We start from the raw sequence: 14,712 nt of genomic DNA on the forward strand, positions 1-14,712 counted from the left end.
AAGCTGTCGCTTACATTCGACTTCATGCATATTTGAGTATTTATTTGAATAATGATACATACAGTAGGCTTCTTGTCCCAAAAATAAAACATAAATAAAATAAAAACATACATTAAATAAAACGAATATCTTAAATTATAATATACTGTGAGAAATGTGTATCAGGCTGCTCTGATGTTTGTCATTGAATAATAACAAAACCTAATATAATATATAGGCTACTATATTGTACCATATATCATACATCATACCATGATATATACATATGCCGTCTAAATATATAAAGTGTATACAATCTGAATATATGTTTTTATTCACTTGCAGCTATGGCCCAATGATGAATAAAATGAGTCCAGTTCCTTGAAGTGTTATGATCCACTCCAGCAGGTCTTTTAGCTTGAAGGCAGTGCATTGTGGGATGTCGGTTTATGGAGAAGTCAAGATGGCTGTGAACCTCAGGCAGAGCAAAGAGCCTGCTGTACGAAGGCCGTTAATGAAGTTTTGAATAAAATATCCCGTTTAGACTTAAACCAACGTGCTATTGAAGGTGTAACCATCCCGTGGAGGACTTGATACAAACACAGACAGCAACAGGATAAGAAACAACTGAGGATAAAGTGTCGTATGAATTCCGACGAGAAGGAGGACTGTGAGTGTGCGCCACTACAGGCCGAGACTAGCCCCGCAGAAGGAACACATAGGTGGGGACGCCAGCAGGAAAGAGTCGGGGATGCTATGAGCGTGCTAAAAGTGATAGCTAACTAGCTTAATGTATTTGGGACCTCTCTGCATACTATTGCTGTGTTGTTTTAATAAATATAATCAGGCAAAATTCACAGCAAGTACTGGCTGCTTAAAAAGTGACTTTGCAAACGTCATTTCTGAATCAATAATAATAATAGGTGAAATAAGGAAAGCATGCTAGCTAGTTGTTGCTATATTAGCTTGCTAAGTCAGCGTCAGGATCTGCAGAGCCCTCATTTCTACTAGCGTTACTTGACTACTGCTATTGCCACTCTATGCTTAGATTGTAGGATTTCGCTAACGTTGACAGTAATTTGCATTAACAGCGTACACGTATTAACACATACCAGAACACTGATTGTGGGCCAAATCCACACAAGGCTAACCTGCTTCTAGAACGACTATAATGTTGCCTTATGGCTAGCATGTCATGTTCCCATCATTCCTAAATTCCGCCTAAGTCATAAATGAAAAATATGTTCTAATATTGCACATTGATTCCCTATGCAACATACAGGACAGAAAGTGAATGTATACGTTGTATTGATCATGTCAAAGCAACATAGCGTGACCTCTGCTATGTTTCTTATTCTTATTATCCGTTTGTTCTACTAGAGAATACGAGGAGCCTGAAATAGAAAACCCAGAAGCAAGCCGAATGTAAGTCAAACTCATGTTATATTAGTAAATACTTATACTGTATGATTCTGTGTCTGCGTATTTATTTAAGACTGCCCCCCCCCTCCACACCCGCAGATCTCACTACTGTTCTATTCTATTCTCACTTGTTGTTTACTTCTTGTTTGCCATCAGAAGCCTGTTGGCAGTTGGTTGTTGTTACCATGTTAAGGTGAACCAAAGTGATAGAACTTTGCAAAAAAGTGACACTCGGCAATCTTTGCAAATAGGTTTCTCCTGTGGTAGTGCGACGTAAAGATTTATTATAAACAGTTAGAAGATCATGTCATTATTTAAAGAATGGTTCAGTTTAAAAAAGCATCAGCTTGGTATATAAAGCTAGTGCTTCAAATATACCTGTTTTGTTCAATAATAAAGCCAAGAATGATCCTTTGTGCTGAAATTAAAGAGAGCCTTGGCAACAACCAAAAACAAGGGGGAAACGGGTATCTGTCAACAAAGCTCAATTACACCCATCTCATACGTGAGTAACTGTAATTGCAGATGGATTTTTCTAAATGCTCCAACATATTGAATGTATCTCTTAATAACAAGGAACAGCCTGAAAGTATAGAGTATGGATGCTTGTCAGCTAGAGTCAAAGAACAAAGAAAACACATGTATTATATTTATATTAATGAATGCAACGTATTAAAGCCTAGAATGCAGTCATACAACTGTCCTGAGTTTTTAGAAGAAGTTAAAAAGTGATTACTCAACCTTAACTATTTTCTGCAACGTCGCTCTCATAATGTACTAATTACTGTTAATGATGAGAAAAGGTGATTCACACACTCGCATGTTGTGCTTCCCCTCTGAATGCAGGAAGCGAGCAGCTGCCAAACATCTAATAGAGCGCTACTACCACCAGTTAACCGAGGGCTGTGGGAATGAGTCGTGCTCCAACTCATGGTGTGCCTCATCAGTCGGTTTCAACCGCATGGATAACAACGCAGCGGCCGTCAAAGCGCTGGAGCTCTACAAGGTCAACGCGAAGCTATGTGACACCCACCCCTCAAAGAAAGTCACTGCCTCAGCCCACCTGGAGAGTAGCGCTCACAGCAACTCAGCCTGCAGCAACAGCCAGTTGAACCATAAAGTTTCCCACTCTGTCCGGGACAATTTCAAAGGTGAGTGGACGCCAGATATTCAGGATTTACATACTTTTTATTAATAAAGTGAAGCGGAATAAGCTGTGAAAGTCTGTTAATCTGTTTTGCTCAATTTCTTTCCTAGATGTGAATTACCTGACAGAAGAGAAAGTGTACGAGATTTTGGACATCTGTGGAGAGCAGGAAGATTACTCGCCTCTGATCCGGGTAATAGGCCGGGTGTTCTCCAGTGCTGAGGGCCTGGTGCAGAGCTTCCGGAGATCCAAACCTCACACCAAGGAGGAGCTCAAGTCCCTTCAAAGTAAGGATGAGGACAAGGATGAGGATGAGAAGGAGGCCGCAGCCTGCTCTGCTACAGCTATGGAGGAAGACTCCCCTGCCTCCTCTTCATCAGCCAGGCTCGGCGAGGGCTCCTCAGGGGAAAACGAAGTCCAAAGGCTGTCCCCTGACGAGCTGTCGGTGGACATTGACGCTGTGCGGCGGGTCTACGAGCGGCTGCTTTCCAATGAGAAGATAGAAGCCGCCTTCCTGAATGCGCTGGTTTACCTCTCACCCAACGTAGAGTGCGACCTCACGTACCACAACGTGTACTCACGAGACCAAAACTACCTGAACCTGTTTGTTATAGTGATGGAGAACAGCAACCTCCACAGCCCGGAGTACCTGGAGATCGCCCTGCCACAGTTCTGCAAGGCGATGAGTAAACTCCCCCTGCCAGCCCAGGCCAAGCTGGCAGGCTTGTGGTCGCACTACAGCGCAGAGCAGATCCGACGCATGGTGGAGACCTTCCAGCAGCTCATCACCTACAAGGTGATCAGTAACGAGTTCAACAGCCGAAACCTGGTCAACGACGACGACGCAGTGGTGGCATCCACCAAGTGCTTGAAGATTGTCTACTATGCAAACGTGCTCGGCGGCGACCTGGACATGGAGCACAACGAGGACGAGGACGAGGAGCCCATCCCAGAGTCCAGCGAGCTCACTCTGCAGGAGCTGCTGGGGGAGGAGCGGCGGAACAAGAAGGGCCCCCGGGTGGACCCCCTGGAGACAGAGCTGGGGATCCGCACCAACGACTGTCGGAAGCCGCTCATTTCCTTCGAGGAGTTTGTCAACGAGCCTCTGAACGAGGTGCTGGAGATGGACAAGGACTACACTTTCTTTAAGGTTGAAACTGAAAATAAGTTCTCCTTTATGACATGCCCTTTCATTCTGAACGCCGTCACAAAGAACCTGGGTCTGTATTACGACAACCGCATCCGCATGTACAGCGAGCGGCGCATCACTGTGCTCTACAGCCTGGTCCAGGGTCAGCAGCTCAACCCCTATCTGAGGCTCAAAGTGCGCCGAGACCACATCATCGACGACGCGCTGGTCAGGGTATGTGTGTGCCAGAACTTCAATGTGTACAATTCAGGCTTCTTTGTCATATTGGTTCAGTTTGTAACCCTGATCTGTTCCGCTTGTGTGTCTGTAGCTGGAAATGATAGCAATGGAGAATCCTGCAGACTTGAAGAAGCAGCTGTATGTGGAGTTTGAAGGAGAGCAAGGTGTCGATGAAGGAGGGGTCTCCAAAGAGTTCTTCCAGCTGGTGGTGGAGGAGATCTTCAACCCAGATATCGGTGAGAAAACACACAACAACTAGCATTTATGTTGCAACACACCTGATGATCTTAAGACCTCAATAGCTGACACAGTACTTTTGAATGCGATAGGCCTCATTTTAAACGCATCATCTAGAGCAGGGGTCTCCAACCTTTCTTCATCTGAGAGCTACTAGAGGCCAAGGGCTACTTGCATCACATCGCTTACATTTATTCACATAGCACTCATCGGTTGAATTAAGCTACTTTTGTACACGTGTGAAATTGCAACACCTAAAGCTTATCAAACATCTTAACTTCACATCAAGGTCCAAGAAAACGACAATTTCTCACATATTATTATGGCCAACATAGTAAGTACTTCACTGAAGATTCACATAAATGTCCAAAAGAAAAAGAAAATGTTTTCACTTCTTATTATGGCCCACATAGTAAATACATCGCCTTAATCACCACCTTGCAAGCATCTTATGGCACGTGTGTAAAATAAGTGCATTCACTCTTTTTCACAGTCAGTGAGATGACTGGCGCTGCATGGAGTCCACCATACAGGTGTATGCTGGAGTGGACCCACTTAGGTTCACTCTAATGGAGTCATTTACATGTTCATCAGTCGGTCTTGTTCTGTATTTTGATTTCATTCATGCCAGAAAAAGCTGCTTCACAAAGGGATGTATACAGAACCAAATAAAGCAGACGTGTTCAGTGCTGCTTGGTGAATGTTCTTATAGTTTTCTGGGTCTAAGGCTCCAGAAATGTTGTGAGTTTTGCTGAGACTTGAGCTGAACATGATTTTGGAGATTTATAACCTCCATCTACACAGGATAGACACTGCAGTGCAGCCATCTTTTCTTCTTCTTCTTCTTCGTCTTGACATGAAATTAAATTATAAACCATAATTAATCAACTGTATAGGTCTAGCCTCCCTATATCTGTGTGTGAAATGGTTCCATCCTCAAAAACAAAAAGCTAATGCTTCTGCAGTCTAGCTGCATCTTCTAGCCACGGTCTTCTGTTAAAAAAAGGACACTGAATGTCTTGAATGAAGCATCACACACAGGACTCGAGTCTGAACACAGCAGACAACAGGAGTATTTACAACAGCATATCAAAGCAAAAATAGTGCATGTGGGTGCACACTCACATTATCTGTCTTACTGTTACATAAATCCCATGAATGTATGAGATGAAGTTAGCTTCATCATCTCAATCAGTGATTAGGTGAATAATAAAGTTACTATCAGGTCACCATCAGCCTGTCACTCATTATTTTTAGGGCGGGGTTTGGAGGAACAGAGGAGACGGTGATTGCGGAAGCTTTTTTCCTCCTGCCTTCACAAACTTTACACACGTATTTATCAACTGAAAATAGCAAGAGGACTTTCATACTCTGCAATCCAAGAATTGATTAAAGTCTTTTTTAAAACATAAATCCATGTGTGTCTGAGCCGCAGCGACACGGACTGATTCAGGTGCATTTGTTGTCGTCGGATTCTTTCTACACAGTCTGGGAACCGCGAGCGGCGAGCTACTGAAAAGTTGTCCGCCGTGATCGACGTGTTGGAGAGCCCTGATCTAGAAAGTGCAACCAGTTAACACGAGTTCTATTATAATGGAATGTAAACCATTATAATCATAACATTTCTGATTTGAGCTTTGGGTTCCAACAACCACCAGATTCAGAGACAGTTTCATCCCACAGGCAACAAGACTGTTAAACACCTGAACTGTTGAAACGACATCCATAACATTCATCTGCTACTTAGTAGTATTTATCTAATATATCATTCCAATAGCTTGCATATAGACTCTTATTTCAACTATTTTTCTTGTTGTATTTACCATTTACCACTATATGTTTCTGTTAATCTGTATTATTGTGTTGCCCTGTTGGAGAAGCCTGTGACCTAAGATTTTCATCAACATAACTACAATGTAGCTATGTTCGTATGACAAATAAAGAACCTTGAACTTGCTCTTATCTAAAGGTATTTGACTTTTATAAATGTGCCTTTAAATTAACGTTGTTAAAGTCCTCTGTGTGTGAACAGTCAGATTTCCACACAGACAAAGCAACAAAGAAGCCTCCCAGGGGTCATAGTTCAGTAATAAAACCTTTTTCTATGACATGCTGCAGGCATGTTCAGATACGACGAGCACACCAAAATGTTTTGGTTCAACCCGTCATCATATGAAAATGAGGGCCAGTACACTCTGATTGGAATCGTTCTGGGCCTGGCCATCTACAACAACTGTATTCTGGATGTCCACTTTCCTATGGTGGTCTACAGGAAGCTGATGGGAAAGAAAGGAACCTTCAGAGACCTGGCTGTCGCAAACCCGGTAAGAACTATCTTAGCAAGTGTTCTGATTGCTCTTCAGCTGCTTAATCCATGTAGCTGTGAAGCAAATGTTACTTTCCAGACTGCCAGATTTTACAATAGTTTGTGTCTTTGTTGAAAAGGTTCTGCACCAGAGTCTGAAGGAGCTGATGGAGTACGAGGGCAGCGTGGAGGAGGACATGATGATCACTTTCCAGATTTCCCACACGGACCTGTTTGGGAACCCGCTCATGCATGATTTAAGGGAAAATGGGGACAAGATTCCAGTCACGAATGAAAACAGAAAGGTGAGGCTTCAAGAAAGCATGAAGAAGTGTTTAAACTGTTTGAAAAATCAGGGTGTGGGAACTAAACGGGGAACTGTTGATGTGTGTGTGCAGGAATTTGTGGCTCAGTATGCCGAGTACATGCTGAACAAAAGCGTGGAGAAGCAGTTCAAAGCGTTCAGGAGAGGCTTCCACATGGTCACCAACGAGTCCCCGCTCAAATACCTGTTCAGACCGGAGGAGATCGAGCTCCTCATCTGTGGAAGCAGGGTGAGATTTGTCAACAGACATTTAAACATGTCAGGAAGACATTTCAATCTGCTTCATTTCAATCATTGTGTTGTCTGTTACATACTGCAGAACCTGGACTTCCTAGCCCTTGAAGAAACAACGGAGTACGATGGCGGTTACAACAGAGATTCTCGAATCATCAAGTAAGAAGAGTTTGTAGGCACAGTATGGACACAAAAAGTCCGGCAGTGGCTCAGTCAGTAGGGGCCTGGACTGTGAGCCGTAGGGTCGCCGGTTCAAGTCCCCGACCAGACCTAAATATGGAGTGTGGACTGCTACTTGGAGAGGTCCCAGTTCACCTCCTGCCCTGCCGTGGTGCCCTTGAGCAAGGCACCGGACACCCCCCTTTCCCCCCTCACTCCCATTGCTCCCCGGGCGCTGTATAATAGCTGCCCACTGCTCCTAGTGCTAGACTCCTGGTGCTGGATGGGTTAAAAGAGAACACATGTCACTGTGTGCTCTGCATGTGAGACCATTAGAGAGGGTTTCATCCCTCCTATTCTATCTAAGTGACTGTAAATCAAATGATTCATCAGTTTAAGTTTAATAAGGTTAAGTTAATACTATTTTACGAAGGATCCTTGTTACACTGCACTTTTTCTAACCATGTGTGTATGCTCGCAGGGAGTTCTGGGAGACGTTGCACTCGTTTGGGGAGGAGCAGAAGCGCTTCTTCCTGCAGTTCACCACAGGCACTGACAGGGCACCTGTGGGGGGGCTGGGCAAACTGAAGATGATCATCGCCAAGAACGGCCCCGACACGGACAGGTGAGCCACCTCGGCACTGTGCTCCACGTCTAGTGTTTGTGAGAAGACGTTTTGATGACGTCACGTTTACGCCCCTCTAATGCACGTGTGAATATCCCTCTCAATGGCGGACTGCATTGGAGCTGTCCTCATGTAGCCATTACACTCACGGTACGTCCACACAGCAGCTTCAGAAGAATCTTCCACCGCTCCTCTGCCCATTGACTTTGAATGGGGATGACGTCACTTTGCCTCGCTTTTCGCCGAACTGCATTGTGGGGGAGCGAAGCGAAGATTTCCAGGATGTCCAGGATCTCCAGGATTCAAAAGTTGAGCAATGTTCAACTTTTGAAGCTGAGCTGGAAGCGCCAGCCAATCAAACACGTGTATGCAAATCTGACAGTAGAAGCGCTAGCCAATCAAACCGCGTGTAAGCAGGGAGAGCCAGACCGCAGTTCATTTCCTCATATTCCAAACGAGAAATTACGGTAGCAAATCACCCGGTTCTTTACGAGCAGAACTATTAACGGGATACAAACCGGAGGAACCAGGCATGGAGGGAGGTGGCAGAGACAGTGGGGGAAACTGGTAGGTTTTCGCCTGTTTGGGGAGTTTATATATATATATATATATATATATATATATATATATATATTGCTCGCATAAAATCCCCGGGGTTTTTTGCTTTGTATGTCGGGGGCGGGAGATTCATGTGATTGGTTGTTGGTCGCATTGCTCGCAAAAAACCCCCAAGCTGTCAGACACGCTCAGCTCCAAGATTTTCAAGATTTTCGAAAAGCTGCTGTGTGGACGTACCGTAACTGAGCCATATTGGATTGAAGAAAGACTTCTCCAGCGTTGTACTTCTCTCCAGTGACGTGGCAGGCATGGTGGCATCTATTGTTTTTTTCCCACCCAGTTGAGATTTAACCACGCCCACTTCCGCATGAGGAAAGCATCGAAATATGAATTTGACAGCTACAATCCCTTCATAGAGCCTCTTTTTTTAAAGGTCCCATGTCATGGCCATTTCTACTGATCATGATTCCATTGTTGAGGTCTACTAGAATAGATTTATATTGTTCAATGTTCCAAACTCACATTGGTTTCTCATATCTCTGTATTGTATGTGTATTCACTCTCTGTCCTAAGCTCCTGCCCCCCCCCCCCCCCCCCCCTGTGAGCCCACTGTGCTCTGATTGGTCAGCTCGCCCACTCTGTTCTGATGAGTCCACCACCGTTAGAGCGGAACATCAGTGATGATGTGTTACCATGGCGTTATCAACCGGAAAATGACACCAGTGATGACAACAGATGAGAATGCTGCGTGGGGTCTGGGTGCCGTGTTGGGGGGACGTTGCGAGGCTCGCTGCTGCGAGGAGCGGACAGCGTTAGCTGGGTTCATTTCCTGGGTGCTGCGTGGGATCCGCGAGACATCGCTAATGGACGCGGGAAGGGGATGGGGTTCCGAGGGGGCTGAAGCACCCCCATCTGCGAGGCACCCGCACCCCCAAACGCAGCGCACCTACAGTGTAACGGAGCCTACACACGGCGGCGTGCGTTGCCGCTTGGCGGTGGGCGTGTCTTGAGCTTGGGGAGTCAACGCGAGCAACGCGACCAACAACCAACCACATGAATGTCCCGCCCCGGACATACAAAGCAAAGCATTCATGCTACATCCATGCTGGCTAAATATACTGTCTATGCTTGCTAGCTGTCCATTCAAACGAAGTACACTGGATATAAACTCCCCAAACAAGCGAAACCCTACCAGTTTCCCCCACTGTCTCTGCCCCCCCCCCCCCCATGCCTGGCTCCTCCGGTTTGTATCCCTGTATGTAAAGAGGGACTGGTCATATACCATGTGATTCCCTACCGCCACGATCATTTTCTCCTCCTCCCAACATACACGCGGTTTGATTGGCTAGCGCTTGTACTGTCAGATTTACATACGAGGGATTTGATTGGCTGACACCTCCGTCGAGGCGGCAAAAGTAGAACATTGCACTACTTTTGCAGCGAGCACCGCGAGAGAAGCTACGCTTTGCTCCCACAATGCAGTTTGGCGAATCGTGACGTCACCCCATTCAAAGTGAATGGGCAGAAGCGTTGAAGCGGCAACGCACGCCACCGTGTGTAGGGGCCGTTAGCGCGCCACAGTTTCGGCGTTGTGACGCTCCACTAGCACCCCCCCAGCACGTCACAGTTTTGTCGCTGAGAGTGTGTGTGTGTGAGGAGCTCCACGGATTGGTCCAATGGGTCCATTTGGGTACAGGCACGTCACTGTACCCAGGAAGAAAAAGAGAAATCTTCAACGAGGCGTTCTGGGGCAGCACAGACAGGTCTTTTCTATGTTATAGTTTTACTCGCTACAGGGTGTACTTTGAGGGTTTGTGACTTGACAGACCGTGCATAAAAACCTTCATAACACACAAGGGGACGGGTAATAATCGGAAAAGTATGACATGGGACCTTTAAGTCATGCAAAGCCGAGTAACTTTTAATGAATCTCTTATGCGGCTTTCACACCAGCGCTTTTCCCTTTCTAGCTCCGAGCGGGAGCTTTTCTGGTTCAGCTCCGGTTTCCCTTTTCAGCTCCCGCTCTGTGCACACCGCCCACTGGCGCCCCAGAGCTGCCCCTGCTGCGTCATGACGTCACCGTTTACATCGCTGATTTGCTCCCCAACGGCAGCCATTACGGCGCTCACAACAACAACAACAACAACTGCGTCGGGTCGATGATCGTGTTGCTTTTAATCACACGAAGCCAGAATAAATTGAATAACGACTTCTCCAACCTTATGCTTTGCTCCAGAGTGCCGAGGTTCATTGTTTATTAATGTGTTTCTGCAGCATTTACCGACCGCTGCAGTGCTGCTCTTCCACGGGAGTTTATTCTCCCGTTAGCTCCCGGTTAGCTCGCACTGCAGCGGCCGCTCTAAAGTATTCACTGTCCGACTCACACAAGCAGCTGATGCATATCCCCAGTCCCCTTAGCCTAAGTGAAAGTGTGTCTGAATTGACACTGTTTGGTATCACAACGCTGTTATGAAAGTTTCTCTGGTATAAAACTGGTGATGTTGGCATAGCAACCGAAGCTAAACTGACTACTTGCATCCGATAGCTGCAATAATACAAAACAACACGTCTGCCTCTCTCCACAATGATCGATAACAGTGAACGGATGGTCAAAGTAAGGTACACATAAACAGAATCACACGAAGCCTGGTTAGTGCTGCCTGACTTTATAAAGTGTGTTTATAGGCACTACTGCTTGTAGGCAGGCTGACAGTCGACCCATGTTCAGGGGAGGTGGGTTTAGTTTCCTGCACGCCTCGACGTAAGAGAGACGTAAGCGACGTCGCCTCTTAGCTCCGAAGCTCTTGCCTCTAGACCGACAATTTTTTGGAGCTGGAAGTGAACCGGATTCCGGAGCTAAGAGCCGGAGCTGAAAAAGCGCTGGTGTGAAAGGGGCATGAGAGGCGTTTGGAGTTGTGTTCTGAGCAGCTGTGATGTTTTCTCTCCGCAGGTTACCGACGTCTCACACTTGCTTTAACGTGCTGCTGCTGCCGGAGTACAGCTGCAGGGAGAAGCTGAAGGAGAGGCTGCTGAAAGCCATCACCTATGCCAAAGGGTTTGGCATGCTCTGAGCCCCCCGCCCCCCCCCCTGCTCCATCACACAGTGAAACGGACTCCTACTCAGCAAGCCCATGAAACCCTGCACCGCCTTTCAGACTCAACTGAAAAAGGTGACAGAAGACAGGCACGAGTATGATTTCAGTCCTTAAAGAACGAGGAGCAATGGTTCCACTAGAGCTGCTGTGCCTGCATCATCTGTCATCAGTCATTGTAAGCACAGACCTCCTGATCAAAGTACCCCTCCCCCTCATCCACATTACGTCAATGTGAAGCAGTGTCCCCATCTTTTTTATGTACAGAGAGGATCATTTTCCTTATTATTTATTTTAAGGTTAAAATGGGTTATTTTTCAATGCTATCTTTATGTGCAAGTTAGCTACTTGGGGAAAGAAGGAGGGTTACTGTTAAACTATCTCAATCTGGAACAATTCAATCAAAACAACCCCCGTTATTGAACAACTATATGTTAAAGCAGACCTGAACTTTCCCCAGTGGACCGAGAACATGTCGTAGAGTAATCTTTACAACAAAATAAGGAGGATAAAGCTCTCGCAGACCATTCCACTCAGCCATCTGCTACCGTTTCTACCTAACCCATGTTTGAACAAGTCAAACATTTAGGTCATAATGACACATTATGACAAAGCTGTTTTTCTTTTTTTGGTCCCTTTTTTCGTTGGGGGGGGGGGGGGCACCGCAGGTTAGACTAAAATCATGTCAGAGCTGTGTAAGTGCACTTAGACATTTTCAGAATGTTTGTTCTTTGGCCACAGGTCGCCATGATTGTTTGAAGCGTTTTATTTCCATGTCTTCCTGTGTTGACGATTCTAAATAAAACAGTATTTATATATCAGCGCGGTTGGAACTATGTGCACGTTTTGGAGGATGTACACGTGTAGACCAGTCACTGATGATGATCATAGATACAGACCTGGAGCTCTTCTTGTGCCAAGCTGACCCCAGTACTATACTCAGTCCATTGGACCTGTGTCTCTTGCTATGGTTCCACCTATCCATTTAATACATCAGCGTCTTCAGTGTGAGAGACCCTTCCTCTGCTGATCTGAGGTCTCACTGATGGATGCTTGTTAGTCGAGTTGCCAGCTCATAGTCCTATTGTGAACCTGATGATAGAAATGTATAGTATGGGTCCCCAGCACATAGTAACTGCCAGATGCTAACTTGCAATTTACACAATTAGCATACGTTGCGTTAATTAGCATTATAGCCAATGTGGACAAAGGTTAAAAGATGCAACGTATGCTAATTTAGCGAATTGCCCAATATATGAAACTTAGCATGCTGCCGTTTCTATGTGCTGGGGACCACTGCTATACATTTCTAACATAAAACGTTGGGGTAATCAACATTTCCGGGTTCACTATGCTGCCAACTAGATTATATAGGAGATGGGGAAACATTATTTAATAGAAACGATTACATTTTTGTTTGCTTTTCCTAATTAGCATAAAGTCAAGTTGGGCTGGAAGCAGGTAGAACATTCCCTCTGTAAAACAATGAGTCCGCCATATTTCAGTCTCACATATGTAGCAAGGCCAGGCTAACGGCCATTCTGATGCCTCTGTTCTGAGTTAGCTGAACATGTCTTGTTGGCTCTGATGATTTCTGTTTGGATATGTTGCATTCAATGACTACAGGTGTCTAACAATGTGTTTGATAGCACTTTTACTGTGAAAGCATCCTCCAACAGAACAGGCAGATGTTTTTATTTCACTTGTTCAGTTGAGTAGGCTTAGCCCTTTAAACACCTGTCTACAGACTGTGTACACTGTGCATTAGGGCAAGCAGCGCAATGCATCAGACACCCACACATTATTTACATGCTTATTTAAATAAAATGGAACTTGTTGCATTATGCACATCCAATAACAATGGTGAGTGTAACACAGTCTGTGTTTTTATCCATTTATTTAATGAAATATGAATTGTTTTCTACCATTCGTTGCGTCCAGCGCATCAACCACTTTGTGAACATCCACTTATGTCCAAGTCAGATTATCGTTTGGAGCTAGTGTCACTACCGGACATTTTAATGAACACGCCTACACGTTGTTCATGGTGATGGATTACACCACGAGTCTGCTTATATATTTTCTTACCAGCAGGAAATGAATGCCAACGGTGACCTTGAACAATGTATAGAATACTCCCAAAAAAACTATAGCAGACATTTGGACATCAGAAATATAATGTGTATACAAAGACATTTAACATGTGTTACTTCTAAATGCTCCATGCTCCTCATCCTCAGAATGGTTATTAAATGGACCAGTCGATGCATAGAAGCTTTCAAACACATCCATTAGTCCCGGTCAGTGAATGCAGCTGGCTCAGGTGTAATCACTTGACCCACATATCGTTAGTGGTTGTAGTCCCTCTCTTTAAAGACGTCTTTAATGTGAGTCCTCCTAGATCTTTCTCTAGCTGTTTGCTTTAATGTCCAGTACCAATCGAGAGTCACCAGAAACAGACAACATCCACTGTCTGTGAACACGAGAGATCGAGGACATTCACATGTTCAGAGCAGATGCGTCATGTGTGTAGGTTGTTAGAGAGGTTCTGATTTGTGTTTCAGCTGCGGCAGAGCGCCCGGGCCCTTCTCTGTTCCATTGCTCTTACTTTGTCATGCTTTCAGCCGGACCTGGGCCAAACCCAAACTTAGTATCGATGTTTGTAACCTCCTTTGGACCCTTTTGTGGAGTGCCTGGTGATGTGGACACACATTGGACTGTACTGCATGTTCGCAGCAGCCTCAACCCTCTTGTGTGGCTTAAAACCAAGAAGGAGGATTTCCTACAGCTGATATTGAGCCCAGGTCTGGTGTCAGCTGTCCAGCATCACTCTGTTGCTCACTGGACGTGTGAAAGGTCAACCTGGGTTTGGAAAGGGAAGCTGTTTTCTTCAATATAATTACTCTCAAAAGATACAAACTGATGAAAGGCTACATGTATTCAGTGTTGTGAAAACATGCTAAATAAATAAATGACAGCTTTTTCCAACTTGTGTTGCTTGTACTCCTGATTTGAGTCCACAGGTCATTTGTTAATTACTTTCCTGCCAAACACTAGTCTTAACTTCCACCTTATTAATACTGATTTAATATCAAACTGACAAGCTGTTGATGGAAATATACACGTCAATTTATTCAAAACGGTTCTTACAAAACAGGAACTTCCAATGCCAAAAAAATCAACAAATGTCACCAAAAACAATCTGACTGAAACACTTTTGAAAGTGTAAGTAGTATTACATGACATTTTGCCGATTGCTT

At 45.1% G+C, this 14,712-nt stretch overlaps 1 protein-coding gene across 2 annotated transcripts; it reads left to right on the top strand.

Moving 5' to 3' along the window:
- The first annotated feature begins 393 nt into the window (after positions 1-393).
- ube3a (ubiquitin protein ligase E3A) lies at positions 394-14,440 on the top strand. 2 transcript variants are annotated; one of them, XM_034097999.1, is made up of 11 exons: positions 394-701; positions 1,360-1,404; positions 2,248-2,552; positions 2,659-3,911; positions 4,009-4,153; positions 6,273-6,478; positions 6,600-6,764; positions 6,858-7,013; positions 7,104-7,177; positions 7,659-7,802; positions 11,311-14,440. In XM_034097999.1, the coding sequence occupies exons 1-11, from the start codon at positions 625-627 to the stop codon at positions 11,429-11,431; spliced, it is 2,691 nt and encodes an 896-aa protein (XP_033953890.1). In that variant the 5' UTR covers positions 394-624; the 3' UTR covers positions 11,432-14,440. The 2 variants fall into 2 exon arrangements, with proteins under 2 accessions (XP_033953890.1, XP_033953896.1); XM_034098005.1 differs by having other exon boundaries at positions 394-649.
- The last annotated feature ends 272 nt before the right edge of the window (positions 14,441-14,712 follow it).

The sequence above is a fragment of the Pseudochaenichthys georgianus genome, chromosome 2, assembly GCF_902827115.2.
Source record: "Pseudochaenichthys georgianus chromosome 2, fPseGeo1.2, whole genome shotgun sequence".
Classification (NCBI taxonomy): Eukaryota; Metazoa; Chordata; class Actinopteri; order Perciformes; family Channichthyidae; genus Pseudochaenichthys; species Pseudochaenichthys georgianus.

What these genes read in the sequence shown, in the direction of transcription:
- ube3a (XM_034097999.1), top strand. Translation starts at nt 625, where the DNA reads ATGAATTCCGACGAGAAGGAGGACTGTGAGTGTGCGCCACTACAGGCC. An exon ending in AACCCAGAAGCAAGCCGAAT is followed by an intron (nt 1,405 to 2,247) that starts GTAAGTCAAACT and finishes CTCTGAATGCAG; the next exon opens with GAAGCGAGCAGCTGCCAAAC. An exon ending in TGTCCGGGACAATTTCAAAG is followed by an intron (nt 2,553 to 2,658) that starts GTGAGTGGACGC and finishes TTTCTTTCCTAG; the next exon opens with ATGTGAATTACCTGACAGAA.